The 22,509-nt window shown below is 45.3% G+C and overlaps 1 protein-coding gene across 4 annotated transcripts in view; it reads right to left on the bottom strand.

The window, feature by feature from the left end:
• Nucleotides 1-22,509, bottom strand: part of SNX32 (sorting nexin 32) — a 490,023-nt gene that overhangs the window by 256,994 nt on the left and 210,520 nt on the right. For all 4 annotated transcript variants that reach the window (XM_069644826.1, XM_069644829.1, XM_069644825.1 and 1 more), the window contains one exon: nucleotides 15,132-15,242. In XM_069644826.1, the coding sequence (XP_069500927.1) occupies nucleotides 15,132-15,161 (30 nt within the window). In that variant the 5' untranslated portion in view covers nucleotides 15,162-15,242. The remainder of the gene's footprint in view (nucleotides 1-15,131; nucleotides 15,243-22,509) is intronic.

Below are 22,509 nucleotides of genomic sequence, written 5' to 3'. Positions count from 1 at the left end.
ACTTTGTGGTGGGGTCAAATGACATCACTTCCCGTGATGTCATCAGAGGTCAAGGGTCGTGGGATGTCACATCCGCTACCCCAGGCATTTTGGTGAAATGACGTTCCTGGCGGAAGGGGAGGGACGTGCCTTTATAAAACAATTGAGGCATAGTGGTTGCCCAATGCGTGGTGTCTGTAGGATAGTATGTATATTAACGAATGAGACGAGAAGGGGGTGCGAGAAGTAAGGTGTAAAACACAAAGGCATTAGACAAGTTGGCCGGCTTGAGAATATCGTCTAACCTGGCCCCCAGACTAGAGAGCTTTGAATGCCACAGGCCCTTCAGAAGAATGTGCCCCAAAAACTGAAATATCCCCCCCTGGCTTCCTTATGACCAATTTTCAAAAGGACGTGAGCAACTCACCCCTGGATACTCCCAACTATTAACAATTTATAATGCTGCAAACAATTAAAAATACATACAGGAGGCTTCTTATCTTGGATATACCTGTGAACCAGACACCATGCTGTCAGATTTTATCTGTCACTCTTTCAAATGTCTTATTCTGATCTGTGGCTTTTAAAATGTATATGGAATCCCGCTCTTCTGTGAAATAAATCTAAGGATTAGAAGAAATAATCAGCCACATGTAAAGCCGCAGTCCCCTCTTCTCTTAGCACATTCAGATCCAAAAAAAAGAGGCCTTCCAGAGGCCATTTATAGAAAAGGACTGGGTCTGTTTAGTTGTGATCATTGGATTGACTCATATCTACAGCTCATTTTCCATTTGAATATTCTCACTCTAACCTGTTGTAAAACAAAGAAGACGTGTTTCTTTTTGGTATTTGAAAACATTCATGTATATGTGTAATTGACTGCATTAAGGGTCTGCCAGCATTATTGTTTTGATATTTATTTGCTTAATGTGTATAATTTGAAATAGATTGTATTCATTATGTGTATTTTTGTAGGACCCATGGGTCTACTGAATAAATAATGTATACCTCTTTGTGTGCCATTTAACAGATGTATTCAAATATAATTACAATAGCCATGTGCTCTAGCAAGGGCCTGGTTTTATCGAATCAGAACGTGAAGAGGTACATTTAGGGGACCCCCCTCTATGTGATAGACATTTATAGCTCAAAACATGTTTCTCTCATGGAGTGTTAGCATCCAACTTTTTAGCTTGAATCCGTTTCTCTGAAGGGGAAGAATCATGAAGTTATTCATCAAACTACTTTATTCGGCCTTGGTCCATCAAAGTACATCCTAACAAAGACAGTTCTAAAACACCATTACATTATCCCAGGTGAAAACAAGAGCAGGAGACAGAATAGGGGTTGAAATATTTAAGATTGTCAGAGCTAAAGAATACAAAAGGGCTCTTATTTGGCGACATGAAGCAGTTCTCTGTACACAGTTCCACTACGCCAAGTGCCCGGGGGGGGGGTGGGTGCAGGGGGGATTCGCACCAGATGAAACTCTGTTAGTAAAGGTATATTCGAGGGGACGCACTGTTCCAGGATCAGGGAACTGGCGGACTACAGTCCCACTTCTAGGTGACCGTTTATATCGGTCAAAACTCATGAAAACATCCCTGGCCATTTGCTTGTTCCTGAAGACCAATGTAAAAGAGTCTACGGGTTTATCGCTAGTCAGTCTATGGCACTCCACCATGGCATCCCTAGTCACAAAGGCACAGGCCCCAGAAGAGTGAAAACAGTGGCATTTATTCAAAAGGGCATCCCACGGTTCCGCCCTATCTACGGTCAGTTTCGGTACGCCATGAAGAAACACAGTGGACCTGCTTGGCCGCCCGTAAACGAGACTCTTGGCCGAGCGCCCTCCCAAGTGGTAATTACGAGCACTAGTTGTCCTTTCACTAGGGCGCTTAATACTCGAGAAGTTAGGGGCATGGGCCCTAGAGGGTTCTCGAGGTTCATTAGATATTGTAGGCTTGATGGTCTGGAGCTGCCTCATCAGAGTTGAAACATTGGAAACACCAGGAGAAATAGTCGACTGAGGACACAAGGGCTGGGGCCCCACAACAGCGGGGACAGTGCCCAAGGGGTCCCTGATGGTCCCTCTCCCTCCCTTCCTCCCTCCCTCCCACCTTCTCCCCTCCCCTGAGCCTAGATTAAGGCTAATACAAGTGTTATTATGGCTGTCAATTCAGAAAGCCCATGTTCACAGGAACAACCCCTGGCAGTATGGGCCTCCAGGTCTAAAGGTTGCAAGGGGGGGCAGATTCCCCTGGATGGGAGGCTTGGATGCCCAGAGGGGGGTTAGATGAAGGAAAGGGCTGGAGCCCTAATGCACATTCAACATGGTCTCACTCCATGCGCTACAGGTGGAGCTGGGAGATGGCCTTTCCTCGGTGGGTCCTTCAATGTCCATATCCATTCAATTCAAGGCATGAGATGTGAAAGTGGAGAGAAGATGAACTACAGTGGGGCCCAAAGCCAGCCGTGGGTCAGTGGCCAAGCCATGGTCCCATGGAGAAGCCTTGGTGGCATGTCAATGAATGCAGTCAGAACCAACAGGTGGACCAGTTGATCACAATCCCAGGAGGATTCCCCGTTCCATTGCCCAGTATTTCAGAATTGGCAGCCGCGTCTGTTGAAGCTGGATTCTCTGCAGAGGTGGACAGACTTGTAATGGACGTAGGTTCCTCTTGTTGCGTGCCTTGGGAATTTTCCCCAGAGCTTGTGTCGATGGCGTTAGCCAGAATGTTAATGGATACCTCCCCATTGGAGACAGCTGGAGCGAATGGGGCAATTGGTCTGCCCCCAAAGCAAGGAGCTTGGGGTCCGAAGAATGGGTAACCTCATTTATTCGTGGCTAAGCCTCCTCCTCCGTGGGATTAAGTGGACTCCTGGGATTTTCTAGAATTGTCTCCCTGGTTACTCCCCCCGAAACAAGGATTTTATCTGCAGCAGCAACTGGAGCAGAGTCCCTGCCAGAGGCAATACTAGCAGTGCTGCCACCACCAAAGCCCTTGGATACTTGACAGCCCTCCCCTTTTCTTCGTACCCTCTTGATCTTGTGTATTGCTTCAGGTTCTGGGTGGGTTGGCAAGTTGGAAAGGAGAGCAGACTTGCAGAGAAAAAGGGGGAAAAGGAGGAAGTGGCTGGGAGCTCCGTTGCCTCCTCTATGTTGTATCCTCCAACAGTTCCAAAAGTTTTTCCAACAGGGACTGGATCAGAACTTCAAGATAGCAAGCCTCCCCACAAGGGGTAAACATAACGAATTACAAAAATAAAGAGGGTAAAAAACAACAACAGGATGAAAACATAACAAAAGGTAGGCAACACTATCGTATTGCTGGGTTGAGTTGGAATCGGATAATAGTCCAACTAGACTTCCGTAAACAATAGTATGAAAGGGAGGATGTAAAAGAGGGTTCACAGGTATAAGTGGTCACAGGGATCTTGGGGGTGTCCCCTCATAAAGGGTATTTGCAAGGCAAAAATAGGTAGAAAGTTAAATGGGTTGTCAAAAGACATTTAAAAACCACAAAACGAGGATTGTAATTGTTAAAAAAACCCACCAGATGGCAGTCACAGACTATAGAAACATACTGCATGTAGATATTAAGCTCGACGTAAAAGGTACATTGTTAAGGTATTAAGGTTTCGTTATATATGCATTTAGATGAAATGTCAGTGTTAAAATCACATATAAACAGTGAAGTGTCCTAGGTCTGCTGTCCCTCACCTTTATCCTCCTCTACATTACGCCTAACAAAATAAAACTGTAATTTTTAGATCTGCTTTCAAATCACTGCTCGAGTGGGGTTCCTTGACATCATCCAAGGTCTTCCCTCCCAAAGTCTGTAGTTTTTATGCCTGGAGGCAGAGAACAAGAGTACAAGACACCGACCCTTTCTTAGCAGCGTTGTCCGGTGGGTACTTGATAGGAGGATTTCCTCCACTGTCCTCAGAGGAGTTCATTTTGTCAACCTGTTATAAGAGAGGGGCAAGAATTGCATTCAGTTTGTTCCCTTGTGAGATACATGGTGCATCAGCTTAACCCCAATGCTTGCACTGTCCTGCCCCTTCGGTTTCCTAGAACTAAACAGATCTTTCCATTGGGCTGCAAGTTTACCTGCAGAACCTGGAGGCGCCCTGAAAATTGGTACCCCCCTTTTCCCTATTGCAGACACTCACTCCAGAAGTTAAATAAAGACACTCTTGCTACGGTCCATGAATCCATTAACTCAATTTACCGCAACAACATAAACATAAACTACCCCCTACCAACAAAATGAAATGTGCCCTGCAAAAATGGCACACTGGGAGTTTGACACAGCTGTGACATTTATGATGCTTTTATTGACTCTATCCTTGATTTCCTTTTAATCATGGGAATGTGTTTAATAAAACAGCCTTAGAGATGTTCCACCTTTTGATTCCACCTATAATCTCTATCCTGTTCGTCAATCACCCCACTGGCATGGCCAGAAGTGAATTCAAATTCACCTTCAAACTCTCACAAGTTCCCTATCATTCCTAGCGCCAACACCCAATACAACTTCTTTGACTTTAATATCCTCCACAAAGCCCTAACTCACATGGAACGCCACTGTTCAGCCATGATCTATGGCCAGCGCACACAGCTTTCCAACCTTACCATTTGCCCTTGCCATTATGATCTGAGAAGTTTCTCCAATCATTTAACATCCTCCTTCCCTCATGTCTCCTTGACAGATAAGACCAGGAAGCTGGCATGTTTGGTCGTAGAATGAATTGGTTGACAGACCTTCCATAAACTGCCAAGTTTATAGAGTTTGGGGAGGCTCGGCCAATTAAGTGGTTTCATCCCAACGGGACAGGTTTGGATCAGTTTTAATTCTGATATGTTAGCTCTGCCTTTATTCCTAACACTGTTCTAAAATGAGTAGCATTTAGTCAGTAATAATAATTCCGTCCTGTTCATGGGATGTGTAAACGAAAACACTCCAGTAAAATGAAAATCCCCTTCCCAGAGATGTAGCCAGACTTTCCCCAAAGAGTGGTGATGATAGCAGAGTGGATTGTTTCATTTTATACGGTAATGTAACCTCGTCCTCCATCTTGTATTTGCAAAGCTTCCATCTTTTGTCACTTGCTCTGTCTTTGTTTTTTGCTTGGGTCTCACTCAGAATCAGCTGATCGCTCTATTTCAAAGAAGGAACCTCTCATGAGTCGTCTTCCCATGGCACTGCATCTTCACAGCCTATTGTTAATGAGCAATGGCAAAGGATGTACGAATTGTTATCTGAGTTCTGTTTGCGGAGCCGTGAGCGATTCCAGCTTTGGGAAGCAGCCACCGTTTAGCCTGGGAGAGTGGATATTATGACTGGGTGATGTCTTGGCAATTTATGATTTTGTGTATTGTGACATAGTTTGTAGAGGGTGGGGATACTGGCTCCATTGCATTCAGCTTACATGCTGTGTGTGGTTACGGACACTGAATACATTAAGTGAGTGTTGCTGAGATCAGGAGTTCACTCTGTTCACAACCCGTGGCTGTCTCATGTGCCTGGATCTGTTTTGTGTTAGCTCCCAATTCTTCTTCCTCAGAATTCTGCCAGCCTGGGAGAGGCGGGTTAAGGGTGATCCCGCCACATCAGTGGGTCTGCACCGTATACACATGGACCTATAGCTGGAGTCCTCATAGTGGACAATTAATGATCGCATAGTTGATGATAAATAGGCTATATACTCCATCCATCACTTTTGAAACCAGCTTTTCTTTTATATGTGGTGTCATGTACATGGCTTTGTTACTTTTACATACACTCTGGCTTTACATTCCCACAAGTTAAAAGGAAGCAGTATCTTGCAACATTATACTTATATATTTAATGAATATGTGAACACAACAATCCTTGCAGTTGGGCATTTTATGCGCCTTCAACAAATCCTTCTTCATTTAAACTAAGATTACGCTGCTGTGACCATCCTTTTTGTGCAAACTTGAATTCTAAAAATACCTGTGAGATATGGACAGAACCGTCCCCATTTTGCTGCGGATGCAAAATGGTGTGAATGCGAGAAAACTCACGGACACGTTTTGTTTTGCTTACACAACATTCTTCAAGGGATTCCACACAGAGTGGAGATCAAAGAGGATTCACTGCATCATGTAAGAATGGGATTTATAAAGGTCAAACCTAGACAGGTCCTCCTGAAAGTTTAGGGCTGAGGGATGCACCAAAGAAGAGTGAATGCTGGAGGGTTTGAATGAACCATGAATCAAAAACCACTGTCAAAGGTCTGGGCTACCCTTCAGACCATCAATTTGAGGCCAGTCATGCCATATTAGTGGGGAAAGACCATTTTTAAATCAGGCTTGCTCCCACGCCAAAAGGCCAGCCCAAACTGCAGGGCACATCCTTTCTGCACAAGATCACATGCAACCCCCGGCCTGAGAGGAAGAAGGGGGCTTGTCCTATCTGCATGAGTAACCTGTTCCAGAGACAACGAGCATAGCAGAAAAAGGCCTGTTTTCTAGTGTTTCCCTCGAGCAGTTCTTTGTTACTAGTCTGATGATATGGGTTCTGGTGGTGTGCTTAGCTCAGTAGATTGTACATTTCTGGGCTAGGTAGAGTGGTGCTTTTGTTGCGCTGCTTTGTAGATGATGCAGGCTGTCTTGAACTTGAAGGGAACCTGAGATACTGGTGGGTCACGAAAATCCCTTGGCAAGTGCCTGCACGGTGCAAGCGGGAGCAGTCAGGCTCTTCCTCATAGAAAATCAGACTGTAAAAAAGGGGCCCTGTTTCAGCTGATAACAAAGCACTAGGCCACACTATGGGGCTGATTCATGGAATTATTTGCGCTGAAAAACAGGGATTTGTGTGCCTTCTGCCCGCAAATCCCCATTTGTTAAACAGGGATTTGCGGGCAGAATGGCGCACAAATTCCTGTTTTTCGGCGCAAATAATTCCATGAATCAGCCCCTCAGTGCGTGCCAGACCATCACTCTCCATGACCAACAGGGTGGACTAAAGATGAGTCTGAGTCCAGCCTCAACATTACAAAACACTCTTCTGCAATCACCCACCAGCGGCACTCCAGCCACAGCAGCATTTAAAAACATGGGCAATGTGGGCAGGTGCCACCTTTTTCAAAGAGGGGGAGCAGATTCTATAAAAATATAACTATATATTCTATGTAGCTGTGATCATCACTGAGCATGGGTATAGGTAATAGTTATTTTTCATTTTGCATCCCACAACAATTAAAGAGCAGCTGGTCAGCAATATCTCCCCACTTCAAATATGCCAACAACCAGAGACCACCTCTGTATGCATCATCATAAATCGCACCACGGTCTTACGCAAAAAGTCCTCTCACCAACGCATATCAAAGGAAGGACCCTCGACTGGGTATCTAAACTGTAACATCAACATTACCGATATTGTCCCACAATCCTGGACAGATCATCACTTAATACACTTCGCTGCCGCATTAGACCTCCTTAGCCTCAAGCCTAATAACATGGCACCGCCTCTCCCTACCAGAAGCAAGAAGGATATTACTGTTGAAAAACTCATCCCTCTTCTCCTTTCTGCCATCTCTGGAATGGAAAATAATAACCCTGACGCATTGGTAAATACCTTCAACAATGCTATGACCAAGGCACTGGACATGATTGCTCCTGTCAAACTGCGCAAAGCTAGGCAAGTAGCGCACCTGAATGCCTGGTTCACCCCCCAACTTAAATCCTTAAGATCACAAAAAAGGAAACTATTGGTGCCACTCCCCTTCTGAAAATAACAAAAACAACCTAACGGAATTTGCAAAAATATACAAAAAAGAAATAACCAAAGCCAAAAAGAACACCTTCAACGACAGGATTGAGAAAGCTAAATCCAACAGTAAAGAATTATTCTCTATTCTCCACAAACTAGAATCTCAAATCCAACCGGTAGACAATGTCCCAAAGGATAAAGTATTGTGCACTAACATACAAAATGCTCTATCGAATAAAATTTTGACCATACAATACAAAATTGCTAAAGAAAAAGGCCTCACTACCACTCACCGGCCAACAAACTAGTCTACCCTCAGTGTCTAGGACAACCACACCATTTAGATTCAGGACTTCCATAACTGAAACAGAAAAAATAATACTTTCCCTCAAACCGTCTAACTGTAAAGGCGACACCTGCCCAGCACATATAATAAAGGATGCAGCTAGAGACCTAGCCCCTTTATCTCTAAGTTAATAAACTCCTCATTTAAAACTAATACAGTACCGGCCAAACTTAAAGAATCCTGGGTTCTACCATTACTTAAAAAACAAACCCTGGACCCCACTATCCCTACCAACTACAGACCCATCACCACCGTGCCATTTCTTCTTAAAATCTTAGATAGAGCTGCTTACATACAAATTCAGGACTATCTGGAACCCAACCACTTACTTGGCTCACGACAATCGGGCTTCCGCTCTCTCCATAGCACCGAAACAGCGCTGCTAGACCTCAAGACACAAATTGAAGAATTAAAGGATAATGGAAAAATAGCTTTGCTACTCCTACTGGACTTGTCTGCAGCTTTCGACCTGGTGGACCATGCAGTGCTATGCAATGACCTCCAATCTGCCGCCAACTTCACCAAAGATGCTATAGCATGGGTCCAATCCTTCTTAGATAACCGGACCATGAGAGTCTTCTCTACTTCAGCCTCTGCCGACCCCATTAAAATAACCTGCGGGGTCCCACAAGGTTCCTGCGTCTCCCCTACTATGTGTAATATCTTCACCAAGCCTCTGTTTGACAAGTTGGATAGACTTGGTGTCACCTACACTAATTATGCAGATGACACACAAATCCTCATACCCCTTTCGGGCAACTTCGAGGCAGACTCAGCATTGGTGAACAAAATATACACCGTTATTCAGGCATGGATGGCATCCCATGGCCTCTGCCTGAATGACGAAAAAACAGAGTTACTAATCTTAGGCTCTGAAGCCAATATCCAAAAACTCAGCCCAAAATACACATCCTTTAACATTGATAACAACCCTATCAAGGTGATGTCTGTAGTTAAAACATTAGGATTCTACTTGGACTTCTCTCTCACACTCAAAAAGCAAGTCAATTCCCTCGCCTCATCCACAACGTACACTTGTAAACTAATCAGAGCTTCCAGACCATACCTCTCGAGAGCGAGGTGCACCACACTAGCCAATGCTCTTATCAAGACTAGATTACTGTAATGCCCTGTACTCAGGAGCCAACAAATATATTACAGACAAAATTCAAAGACTACAAAATAAAGCCCTGAGGGCAGCATTGAACATCCCTTACAGAGAGCATATTACCGAATTTAGGAAAGAGGTTAACTGGCTGAAAATAACGGACAGAATTCTCCTCAAAACAGCATCCCTCACCTCCAAATGCCTGAATAATCTAGCACCTCCATACCTTATGGATAAAATTACTAGGAGAACTGCTAACTGCCCTACGAGATCTACCAACCTATTTATGCTGGAGAACCCCAGGTTTAAACGCTCAACAGCAGGAGGAACTAGCTTCCCTTTTAGAGCTGCACAATGCTGGAACAAATTACCAGTTGACCTCAGACTAGAACAACCCTACCCTATATTCAGACTCAAGATACTCAATTGGCTACACACCGACACCTAACTGACTAACTACACCTCTACCTCTCCAGTCCCGACACAACCCTTTTGTTTCCACCAAGCTACACTGCAGTTTGGTTGACAGTGCATGCATGGTCGTCCACTCCTGTCATATTTGCATACACCATGGATATACGATAACGTATTCATGTAAGATTGTACACACATATGCGTATATGTATGTGTGCATATACTGATACTCATAATTATGCTTCCCTGATTTACCAAGACCATTGCTTTGTATTTAATTTATGTTGTACCTGTATCTTGCTCCTTTTGCAATCACTGCTCTGTGTATTGCTACCTTGCACTGTAACTAAGTTTTAAGACTTCTTGTTTCTGTTGCGCCCATCTACCCAAGGGCTTGGTGCGCATTATCAAACAAATAAATAAACAAACAAACAAAAGCCGCCCACTGCATCATTTACTGTGAAATTACTGTTTGATTAACAAACAAATCTAAAATTCAAGGCCTGATTGTCAAAAACATTGTGTATATGTGCTTCTGAGAAGCATACCAAATCTGGAGTTCTAAAATCTGGAGCAGTTTTCAAATATAGGGCATACGAAACCTGTGCATAGACCCGACGGAGCACCCACTACCTGCCTTGAGGGCGATTTGAAATTGATAGGGCTCTTGAAATCTTGGCTAGTGTCCGATTCCAGGCTTCTCCCTTACATGAAAGAACACCCTCTGTCCTCACCGAGCAAAATTACCCACTGAATGACTCCCAATTCTTGACTCTTGGAGAGGAACTGCTGTACAAGCATGCATCTGAGAGAACAGCTCAATGCAAGGGATGATGGTCAGGCATGGATCCTGATCCTACTCAACCTCTTCATGACTTTTCATACATCAGATAATTGACTATTACTATGCTTTAATCAGACCCGCTAGGCGATTTTTTGGAGAAATGTTGCACCCTGGCGGCCATTTCCCAGGCGACTTCATCACTGGACACCAACAAAAGATGTCAACAAACAGCTATGGGAAAAAAACTTCCAAGACTGAGGTCCTGTTATTAGACCCAGTAGATCAGAGCATGTTTCCCTTTAAAGGGGTGCTGAACTAGGCCAGCCACCTCCATAGGGGTGCTGAGCTAGGCCAGCCACCCGCATCTAAGCAGCAAGTCCAAAGTCTGGGAGTCACATTTCCCTCAGATCAATCATTCCAGAAGGATAAGCAGTATCTTTAGACATGTGCTCTGCCAGCAGTTTGCAGGTTGGAACCCCAGCAAGGTCAACTCAGCCCTACATTCATCAGTGGTTGATAAATTGACAACCATTAAGTAGTTTGTCTTCTGTATTGATTGCATTGCAAAAGTTAATAAAAACAGGAAAAAAAAATCAGGGTATATTAACAGCATTCAGAAGAGGGAGGAATTTGCCATGAGGTGCTGTATAAAAACAGGAGTTTACTATATTGCTACAGTTCGCAGCTCACGTGAATGCCACCATTTGGTTTGCCTACAATGATTTAAAGCTCAAGTACTAGGCTTCATCCCTTCCGCGGCATAATCATAGGATTGGGCTGGTCTCTGAAATTGTTTAACCTATTTAGATTAGTGTTATGGAATCTGTCTAGTTCTATCTGCCTAATCCCTACACGTCCTTCAGTGCGCTGACTCTACCCACCTCATCGTCAGTCCAAAGGAATGTCCATGGTTCTGTAAGCTTTCATCATCATCACCCAGCATGATTATGAATGTGTTTAACCTGATTACTGATGAAGAAATACATTGGCCCTCATTACGAGGTTGGTGGTAGTCATGGCGCTATTTGCGCCATGACTACCACCAATAACGGTACCGTTTCCGGTTTGGTGAGATGGGGATTTACCGGTCCAGTCTGACCTTGGCGGGACCGGTAAGTCTCCATTCACCAAACCATTCCCCATGGGAATGGGGAAGGCGCTAATGACAGTACCACAAATTGTGGTACCGTTATTGGCTGTGATTTCCCTTAATGGGTCCCGTCCATATTGCCTGGTCAAACCAGGCGTTAAAGGACGGACCCGGTAAGGGAACTCGTAGTAGGGCGGTAAGGGATTACCGGCACCGTTCTCCTTACCGGTGCCCGGTATCCCTTACCGCCCTACTCGTAATGAGGCCCATTGTGTTGAAACTACTCTGCCAAGCCCACAAGGACTTGGCTTGCACCTGCTAACAACTGAACAGTTTACAAGCTACTAAATGGCCAGACGCCCAACGACAGTCTCCCAGGATGTACTAGACGCCCATCAGTAGAGCTACAAACATTTTGAGGGTAGATCCCCTCATTTGCAAAGTTTTTTCATCTGGAACTCGTTCCCTTCCTTCACCTAGAACAAGACTTGGAAGAAGTTCAGAAGATTGGTGATATACCTGCTCCTCTCCACTTGAGGGGAACAGGATGATAAAAACCATCCAACGCTTCGGCAGCCCCATCCTGTCATAGCCATTACCTTCCTGCGCCCCCCTGACTCTCTTATCCTCAGGAACAATAGGGGTTTTCCAACTGTAAAGCAGGACGCATATCTTTATCAGAAAGGGATGTTCCACCAAATTGCATTATAACATTGGAATGTTGGCGATTCATTATAACAATGGGCTGCCAGAGGGCCTTAATCACTGTTATAAAACTCGGCGATTTGCTCCTGAAATTCCGCTTCATTGTTCAGTGTTTCCCTAAACCCACATTCCACCAGGATAATGCTCACTGCAAGGCTTTGAACACCTTCTTCAATTTTTTCTTTTGTTTCTAACCTATTTTTAGTCTGTTCTTTCGATTGTGCCATATTGTAGTGATTTTACAGCCCTCTAGCAGACAGCTGTAACAGGTCATGTTGTCCCTTACCCTCGCTATGTGCCTTCTGCATCGCCTCGGACAGATAGCTCAGGTGTGGGCCAATAACACCAGTTGCAGCCCTCCACCCTTGGGTTATAATGCCTCAAAATGGATGCTGAACATTAGTTACACTTGCCCAGCGACATCCTCACAGAAATACTGCAAGGTGGCTCTAGCCGCTGGAATGTGTTTATCATTCGCTAAGGCAACATTTAACAAAGTCTTTTCCAAATTCTGGGATGTGCATACTGCCCATCAGAGATCTGCATTAAACCTGTCACAACACGCAGGTCTTCTATTAAAAAACAGAAAGGGCTTGTTTTAGTAGAGTGGGTGAGCATTGCATCACAGGTGCTGTGCAGCCCGCACCCTTCCATACGGATTGTCAGCTGTGAGCCGAATATTTAGTTATGCAGCTGGAATCTTTGTTTTAGACTGTGTGAGCAGTGATTGGGATTTGGTGGAGACACCAGCGTAGACCTCTAGGAGAAAGGAGCAGGGATTCTGGCACTGCTCCGGACCGCCTTCCCCTGACAGGCCCTGCTCTTGACAGGCCAATGAGCACAGCACCTGAGCATGTTGGAGTGAGGTTTGAAGCTTCACTAGGCCTGCCAACCTACATACTAAGGAAGGTGAAATGGGTGACTGTGGTCCTCTGACCCATACTTACTTGTCTCCTTTAACCTTTAGCAGGTAGCTCATGCTAATGGGTGTAGTTTTCAGATGGCCCCTTTGCCTCATTTGCCAACTTGCAGATGCTGGTTTCTGTTTTACATGGGATGCAATGTATCTATTTGAGATAGCGTCAGAGATGGTGAGAGTGAAAGAATAGATGGTAGCAATGTGGGCTGGTAAAAGGGAATCTGTCTGCAAGAGGACATTGTAGGAGTTCAGGGTTGCAGGTTGTGTTTACTCGAAAGACACCCTCTCCCCTTCCTTTGACTGACTCCCTCTAAGATCTCCTAACATCTTGCACTACACACATAAACCCCCCCAAAGATGGCCGCCAATAACTGATCCATTAGCACATCAACACTAACAGAACTACGACAAAGCTTTTTCACTTAGCCCTAGCCCTTTACAATTCTCCCATATCAGCGGCTAACCAAAGCCAAACAACTGTAGTCTATCAGATCTTTGGCTCTTCCCTATGGAGATCATATTCCCAAGATTCACTGCCAAAACCATAGATATTAGACTGGCACCCAGGAAGCGGGTACTCCCTCTGTCCCACTAATGACCTTCCCCTTTTTTCTTACAGAGCCACACATAGCCAGGTCACACTATTGAGAAAAGGGTGGTATAGAAGGCCACTTACATTACACTGGATTTGTAGTTGTGGCTATACAATGGCAGCACCACCTATAATGCCAAATCTATTGGCACAGGAGTACATATAGGGTGGAGATGGGATGTGAGGAGAGACAGAGTCTGTGGGTGTTTGGCCTTTTACCCACCCATTGATGTTACTAGCCAGCTCAAACGAAGGTCTTTTATGGGCTGTCATTTTTTCTAAGAAGCCTGCTGAAAGGTAATGGCGTAATTGCTAATGAAAATCAGACCCATCGTAATACAACTATTTTAACCAAATGTGCCTTCAGCCACTTGCTCTTTAATAAGCCACATCTTTTTCTTCAATTGAATTCCTGTTAAAACAAGCATTTGCAAAGCCAACAGTGTTGTCTCGTGTACAGGCATTAGTAAGGAATTGCCAAGCACTGCTGTCGTAGGCCCAGGTATTGACACCATTTGCTGGATGTTGCCATCTTGGGGCCAGGTAGTATTATCATTATGGCAAAGCCTGACAAATCCTATCACATTCCGCGACATACGCCAAAAATGCTTATTTCCATGTACTTTATTCTTTGAAAGAGTAGAAACCTATACCCCATTACATCGACTACCAAACCGTTGAATGCCATACCATTGAAAAAAATGCATTGAAAAAAAAGCACTGAATGCATTTTTTAAATGGTAAATGGTTTAATTTAATTTTAATGGGTTTTCAAGGTTAAAATAGGGGATTTGGGGGAATCCCCCCACCTCCCATTAAATGTTCTTTTTTAAAATGCATTTGATACTTTTTTTCGATGCATTTTTTCAATGGTATGGCATTCAACGGTTTGGCAGTCGATGCAATGACTAGGAACCCCCGTACAGCAATGTTCATTCCATGAATGAGCATTGCCGCACAGAGCCCAGCTCCGCTGAAGCTTGCTACAGCAGGTGAGCTCAGGCACAAGGCAAAACTGGACTGGGGGGGTGGAGGTGATACACAAACGCAAGGGGGTGCATATCTCTGTGAATCAGGGAAGTGCTCACATACTCATTGGCCATCCACTCCTGCTCCCTTTCAACCTAACCCTGTACTGTAGGTGCAATTAGGTTTTAGGTGCACTAAAACACAGAAGCATACACATTCTCTTATGTGCAGTTCACATTGCACAAGTTATAAATAAAGTGTCAAACATAACAGGCCAGATGCAAACTACATTTTTCCAACTTGCATGTGCCTGCTGCACACTCAAGTTGTAAAAGAGTGATCAGTTCATACATAGTCCCCCCTTAGGCGCACCAAACTAGATCTCTGCCCAGGGTCACAGATCCTGCTGATTTCTCTGGCCTGCTCAGGTTAGCTGGCTAAATGCCCCCCACCACCCTATTCTTCGGGTCCCCCCATTACAATGATTCCGGCGTAGTCTTCGTTCTCCATGTAGGCGTCGTGCAGCCAGATGAACTCCTCATGCTGCCGCACCACCGAGAGGTCAGGCTTCTTGAAGTGCGCCAACGTGCTCTGGAAGACAGAAGAACATGGCGGCCAGGCATCAGAAGGGTCGTTTTTTATTACTGTCCAAACATTATGAGATTAATGTGTGTATTAATGCATTGACATTGGCTCCCTTCAGAGGTAGTGCAAGGTTGGGGAGCCCAGTGCCTGAGTTCAAAGTAGTTGTAAGTTTCCCCGCAGACAACCCTAGAATGAAGAGTGTAAAAGAAGTAACATTTTTAACATCTATTTATTAGCATTTGTAACACAAAAAGACAGCACATCAGTGTTCAGCCACTATGGTATCCTGACAACATCACAACATTCCCATCCTGTCTCCACCAAACATACAACAACTATACACATAGGAACTGCTTGCCACTATCTGGTAATTGCATCTAATCCCAAAATCGAAATTTTTGCATCTAAAAATGTCCATCGAATGCATATTTTTGGGGAGCAAAGGGTTAATTTTTGTTTAGGTGAATTATAAAGGATAAGAAACGTGGGTTGTGACCCCCCCCCCCGCCCACCGGAAAAAATAAATGCATTAGATGCACATTTGTTAGATGGAAAAAATTTGATGCAAATGCATCTCGTTACAAGGAATTCGATGCAATGACTATAAACCCTGCTTGCCTACAGCCATTATCCTTAATAATGTAACGCTAAAGAAGCAGCGGGCCCCTCCCCCATCACCCCAGCTTCCCAATGATGTTTTTTGATCACATGTCATTTTCAGGTCTTTCTCTGCCCTGTACTCACTCAATCCACAACATAGAAGTGACTCCTCCCTAATGGCCAGAAAGATCCTTACCTGTCTGAGGGAAAACAACCAGCCCCTGTATAAGAGCACTCCAGGGCAAAATGTTATCAGTCGCCCTCCCTTACACTTCTTTGTGTCGCCTGGTAGCACACCTTCAATTCAGCAACTGCCCATCGCTTAAGATCCTCCCACCAGTACTTAGCTTGCGGCCCATTCGCCACCATCTACGCCACAACAATCCTGCGTTTCGCTAACATGGAAGCCAGATCAACTGATTTGGTAGCATAGGCAGTTGAATGGGAGGACTAGAAAAGTGGAACACCCGCCCATGATTTGGGATTCATGGCGTACCGTGCTGTGTAGGCTGGTGTCACTGAGAACAGTGCCCCACTGTGCGAGACTAGGAAAATGAGAATTGGATTTTGAGAACCATCAGACTCGCAACAGGTACTATGGGCCTCATTACGACCCAGGCGGAGGACCATGGTGCTATTAGCACCATGGTCCATGCCGGTGTCCGCCATGGTGGAATGGAGAATTACCATCCCATTCCAAGGTTGGTAGGGATCGGTAATTCCCCATGCCGCCATGGCCCTTCCCCATTCCCATTTTTGCCCCGTAGGGCTCAATGGGAATGGGGAAGGCGCTAATAACGGTACCACAAATTGCGGTACCGTTATTAGCACCAAAGTCCCTTTGCGGGTCCCTACTTTAACGGCTGGAAAAACCAGCCGTTAAGGTCAGGTCCCGCAAAGGGACCTCGTAATCAGGCGTTAAGGGTTTAACGGCGCCAACACCTTTTACGGCGCCATTAAACCCTTAACGCCAGGGTCATAATGAGGCCCTTAGTGTTTTATTTGCATTGCTGATACGTGTTTCGACCCAAGTCGCCTTGAAAATGACCCCTGTGAGTCGAAACACATGTCGGCAATGCAGATAAAACACTTGTTACACATTTCAAACCAGTTTCCTATGCATTTTTGGAGAGAATATACTCTCATACAGACCTAAGTAACTGCCGCAATTGTGAAGGGTCTCAAAACCCAATTCTAATTTGGTAACCTGCTTGGTAACCTTCGGGTGGGATACAAGCCCAGCAACCATACCTCTGTAGTCCGTATGAATCTAGTGTTCCCCACGCCTTTGATCATTACTCTGACCGCCCCCCACACCCCTCACCCCAAAATTGCTGTTATTTTAAAGTTAGATACATCTAACTCCGTTCTCAATTAGTTGTTTCGTCTGCAGCTTGATGATCTTTGGCTGTGTTCATTCTTGGAAGAAGGCCCCCCAGACCTTTTGGTGAACTTTTAGGAACTTGGGGTTTCATCCTAAATTACCCTGGGTAATCCAGACATGGACCCCTTGCTCAGTGTGCTTAGAGAGGCAAAGGTTCACCCACGCACACCCTGCCATTACAGCACATCCTATCTGCAGCATACTCCATGTGATATGACTCCCAGACCCTGAATACCACCTCACTCACTCGCCCAAAGTGCCCCTCTTCACAATCCCCCAGAACTACCTCCACCATCCAGTGTACTCCATCTCCCACCACCACCTACCAGCCTATCTGCACCACCTGCAGATCATCCCCACTCACAGACTAAACACGGCCCACCTCAAACCTCCCCCACCAGTCTCAACTCCAGAAACACAAGACTGAGTCAGCGCACATACCTATGTTATCGCTACCAGCCTTCAGACTGCTCACACAAACCTACAAGCAACCTTAGTCTCAAGCGAGATGCCTCATCCCATCCAGCAAGCTCCTCCCATCCTGCGATTAATCGCTCAGCCACCCCCAAACGACCACCTGCTGCCCTCACATCCTGTACTGGCTCTGCCCGTACTTACCAACTTCGCTCCAGGACCCACATCCCCTACCATTGAAAAACACTTCCACAACTGCGCTACTGCCCCCAAAACACCACCTTGCACATCTCCCCCACATGCCCCTACTGGCCCCCTACCCTCACCTTCTAGCTCCCTACGATAGCCCACTTCCACCCCCACTGCCCTCACTTGTGCTCTCGTTAATGCCCGCTCCATCTGCGCCCATGTCCCTGACATCCACAACCTCCTAATTGAACATAATTTTGACCTATTAGCCGTAAACGAAACCTGGTTACACGATGCAGCTGGCCCCCTCCTCTCCCTTGCAGTACCTACCGGATATTCTATCCTAAGAGTTGATTGCCAAAGCAGCCTAGAAGGTGGTGTTGCCATCATTCACAAATCCACCCTCTCCCTCAGAGCCTCACTGCTACAACAACCTCCAGGCTATGAAATCCTTCTAGCCAAACTTGATTCCTCCCTCTAAACCACCATCAACCTAATCCTCCTCTATCGCCAAGATCAGATCAAGACACAGCACTGAAACTGCCCTCTCTGTTATGTTATGTTATGTTAAGATAATTTATAAAGTGCACGGTCGCCCGAAGGTATCATGGCGCTGAGAGGGAGGAACAGCTAGCATATTCCATCTAAAACAAATAGGTCTTCAGGGCTCTTCTGAACAGGAGGTGATTAGGAAGATTTTTTAGCAAGAGTGGCAGATCATTCCACAGTTGGGCTGTGGCACAGAGAATGCCCGACCCCCCATACAGGAGTGACGGTAGGTGGCACACAAATCAGGCTGGCAGAAGCAGATCGCAATGTTCGATTTGGGCAATAGCGGGCAAATTTAGCCATCAAATATTCTGCTCCTACCTCATTCGAGGCTTGATGAACCAAGCAAAGTTCTTTGAATTCGATACGTTGGGTCACAGGTAACCAATGGAGAGAGCGAGGAACCGGCATAATATGAGCCCCATAAGAGAATCCAGTCGCCACACGTGCAGCCATATTTTGGAGATGTTGGAGCCGTTGGACAAGGCTCTTAGGTTGGGCCAGATATAATGAATTACAATAATCCAGCCAGCTCACAACCAGATCAGCTACCACCGGGGGCCTAAGCTCCACAGATAGAAAGGGAAGTACATTTCATAGTATTCTCAAATGATAATGGCCAGCTTTACAGACCGCAGACACCTGGGCAATCAATGCGAAAGTGGAAGAGATGACCACTCCCAAGTTCTTAACCGTGGCAGCTGAGACAGGAAGCGGGCCCAATGATAATGGCCAGAAAGAGGACACCCAGAGTGCAGGATTAGAAGGAGAACCAACCACCAGTACCTCCTTGACCTCAAGATCCAGCTTGACCACATCAGGGACAATGGTGAGCTTGCTATCCTTCTACTGTTAGACCTCTCTGCAGCCTTCGATCTTGTAGATCATAAGATCCTTTGCAAACATCTCACCACCACCTTCCACCTCGCCTCAGAAGCCACCCTCTGGATTCAATCCTTTCTTTCTGGCTGAACTACCAGGGTCTTTGCAGACCCCGAGTCAGATGACCCCATTCCTGTGTCCTACAGTGTCCCACAAGGCTCATGCCTCTCCCCCACCCTCTACAATATGTACACCAAACCACTCTTTGACCATCTTGACAGCTTCAACATTCCTTACACCAACTTTGCCGGTGATACACAGCTCCCCCTCAAACTCTCCGGCAATCATGACGCTGACTCCACACTCATCAACCATGTGTTCAGCATCATACAAGCCTGGATGGCCACCCATCTTCTCTGCCTGAATGACGGAAAAACAGAACTCCTTATCGTAGGTTCCCCACATCGACTCAAACATCTCAGCCCTGCCCTTTCGTCCTTTTGCATAAATGTAATACCATCGCTGTCTCCAACCATGTTCAAAACACTCAGTGTTTACCTGGATGCAGAATTAAACATGCAAACACACGTCAAAGCCATCACCTCCTCCACTGCCTATTCTACCAAACTCATAAACCTTTCTAGGAAATTCCTCACCTCCGACAATTGTGTTACCCTAGCCAGAGCCATCATAGGCAGCAAACTAGACTATTGCAATGCCATTTTAGCATGAGCCTCCACGAAAAACCTTTACATACTCCAACTCCTCCAGAACAACGCCCTGAGAGCAGTCTGGGGCTTGAAGTGCTCTGACCACATCTCCCACATCAGACGGGAGGCTCACTGTCTTCCCATCAAAGCCTGCATTGAGTTAAAACTCCTAACCATTACCCACCGCTGTCTACACAACACTGCCCCCCCTTATCTCACCAACCGTATCACCAAGAAACACAACACATGCAATCTCTGCTCTTCCACCACCTCTGCCTTGAGCATACCCAGATTTGCCAGACAAAGAGCCGGGGGCTCCTGCTTCACTACCATCATTCCCACACTCTGGAACGCCCTCCCTCAGCACATTCAAGACAAACCAGCCTACCCTCATTTCCGTAAGAAAGTTAAAACCATACTGTTTAACAAATACATGTAATGCACAGCTAGCTGTCCTACCTGTTCTGTTCCTCACTCTTGTACTATGGCGTAATGTAACCACCATTCTGCTATGATACCATGTAATACTATTTTGTATTACAACCATGTACCTTTAGCACCATGATACCTCCGGGTCTGGGCGCTACCAACAAATACAATAAATAAATAAAAAATAAATACATTTAAAGGCTGGCCAAATCATGAGTTGGCTGGAAAATTGTATTTTTACCTTCAGATTTTTGCTGGAGGTAAAAATGACAATTTTTGGGCTGTTTTTGGCTGTTTTTGGTGCTATTGCCACCGACTGTCATAGCGCTCCCCAACCCCATTGGATCCATCGGACCCAATGGGAAATTGGGATTTACCCCCACGCAACACTATTAGCATTGGGCGGTATCCCGGCAGTATTACCGCCCTAATAGTGATGAGGCCCAATGAATGGTCACTTCCACCGGGGGGCTGGAGCTGTGGTAGTTCTTTATTAGCATGCAGTCTCCAGGCAGTAGTGAATTACCCGGGCCAGACGTTTCTTGCGGTAGGACAGTATTGGCCTGGTCATGAACAAGACTGACAGAAGAAATTAAAGGAATAGTTTGTTCAGAAATATTATGAGCCAAAAAGATGGCCAATAATAAAACAAATGTCTAAAATATGTATTTTAAAGTCCCTATGGAAAGTTTCGAGCAAATCAAGCTCAAACTTTAGAATTGCAAGCACTAGGGGGCATCCATTTTGTGATTGATGGCAGTCTCCTCGGCTCTGCCCTTGCGGCACTAAACAAGCAGCAAAAGCCCCTAATGGGAGCTTTTGCTTACTGTAGCCTGAGCAGAGCTGAGGAGGCTGCCTTCACTTTCATTTTACGTTTTCTGTGCTCCCCAAGCCCAGGAAAGCACAGAAAACGTAAAATAAAGGCAAAAAGCTGAGGCACACCAATTAAAAATATTGTATTTGTGATTGCCGTGGTTGGAAAACCATGGCAATCACAAATACAACAACATTGTTATTCTAACAGCAGCAGCTTTCGCATGGAGTCTCCTGCCGCATTCAGAATAACAACGTTTTTGGATTTGTAAATACTGCGGCACTCCCACCGGAGACCCAAAGTGATAGCCAAGGCAGGCTGAGAAACTTAGAAAGAACAACCGCAGTGTTTTTGAAACACAACAATGTTGTATTTATGTTTGCAGTAGCTTCAGCTTGGAGCCCAGAGGGCTCTAAGCTGAAGCTACCCCAAACATAAATACAACGTTTTAAAAGCTGCGGTTTTATTTCTAAGTTTCCCGTGCTCCTCCGAGCCGTAGGAGCCTCAGAAACTTAGAAAGAAAAACTGCAGCGTTTTTGAAACGCAACCACAGCTAGTGCTTATTTTTTTTTTTTAAAAGCACTTACCGAGATGCAGCTGCAGCTTTCCTGCCTGTAGTCTCTGGTCCTCGTCCTCTGAGTTCCGGCACCAATGAAGCAAAAGCCACCCAGTGGTAGCTTTTGGTTACTACAGTTGGCTGGCTTTTGCTTCATTAGTGCCGCAAAGGCAAGCACGGGCGGCATCCATTTCACAAAATGGATGCCCCCTAGTGCATGCAATTTTAAAGTTTGAGCTTTTGCTCAAAACTTTCCATAGGGACATATTTTAGATATTTGTTTTATTATTGGCCATCGTTTTGGCCAATAATATTTCTGAACGAACTATTCCTTTAAGGTATTCACATACTCTAACAGTTTATCATCAGACAAAGGTAACTCACTAGATACAGCTGTTATAGATTATCTAATGAGCCCTGTTTTCTTATTTGGAGTACTTCTCATACTGAATAACACCAGTGGAAGGGCCTCAGGACACTTCAGTCCTGTTTCCTGACATAATTTGGCCAACTTGTTCTTTAGAATTCTATTCCTTCTCTCTACTGCCCCCACTGATTGTGGGTGCTGTGGGTAATGCAAATGATGTTTTATTTTGAGGGTGGTCAGCAGGTTTTTTGCAATTTTAGTCACACAATGTGCATCCTGGTCACTGTTAATAAAAATAGGAACCTGAAATATCAGGATACAATCTTGTATCAGACCTTTGACTACCGTGATTGGCTCTGCTCTTCTGCAGGGGTAAGCTTACGACCATTCAGAAAACATATTAGGATAAATGGTGGATTCAAAACTAGATGTCTGTGCG

This window comes from Ambystoma mexicanum, chromosome 2p, assembly GCF_040938575.1.
Source record: "Ambystoma mexicanum isolate Mex_15411 chromosome 2p, UKY_AmexF1_1, whole genome shotgun sequence".
Lineage (NCBI taxonomy): Eukaryota > Metazoa > Chordata > Amphibia > Caudata > Ambystomatidae > Ambystoma > Ambystoma mexicanum.
This window is presented reverse-complemented; position numbering and strand designations above follow the sequence as displayed.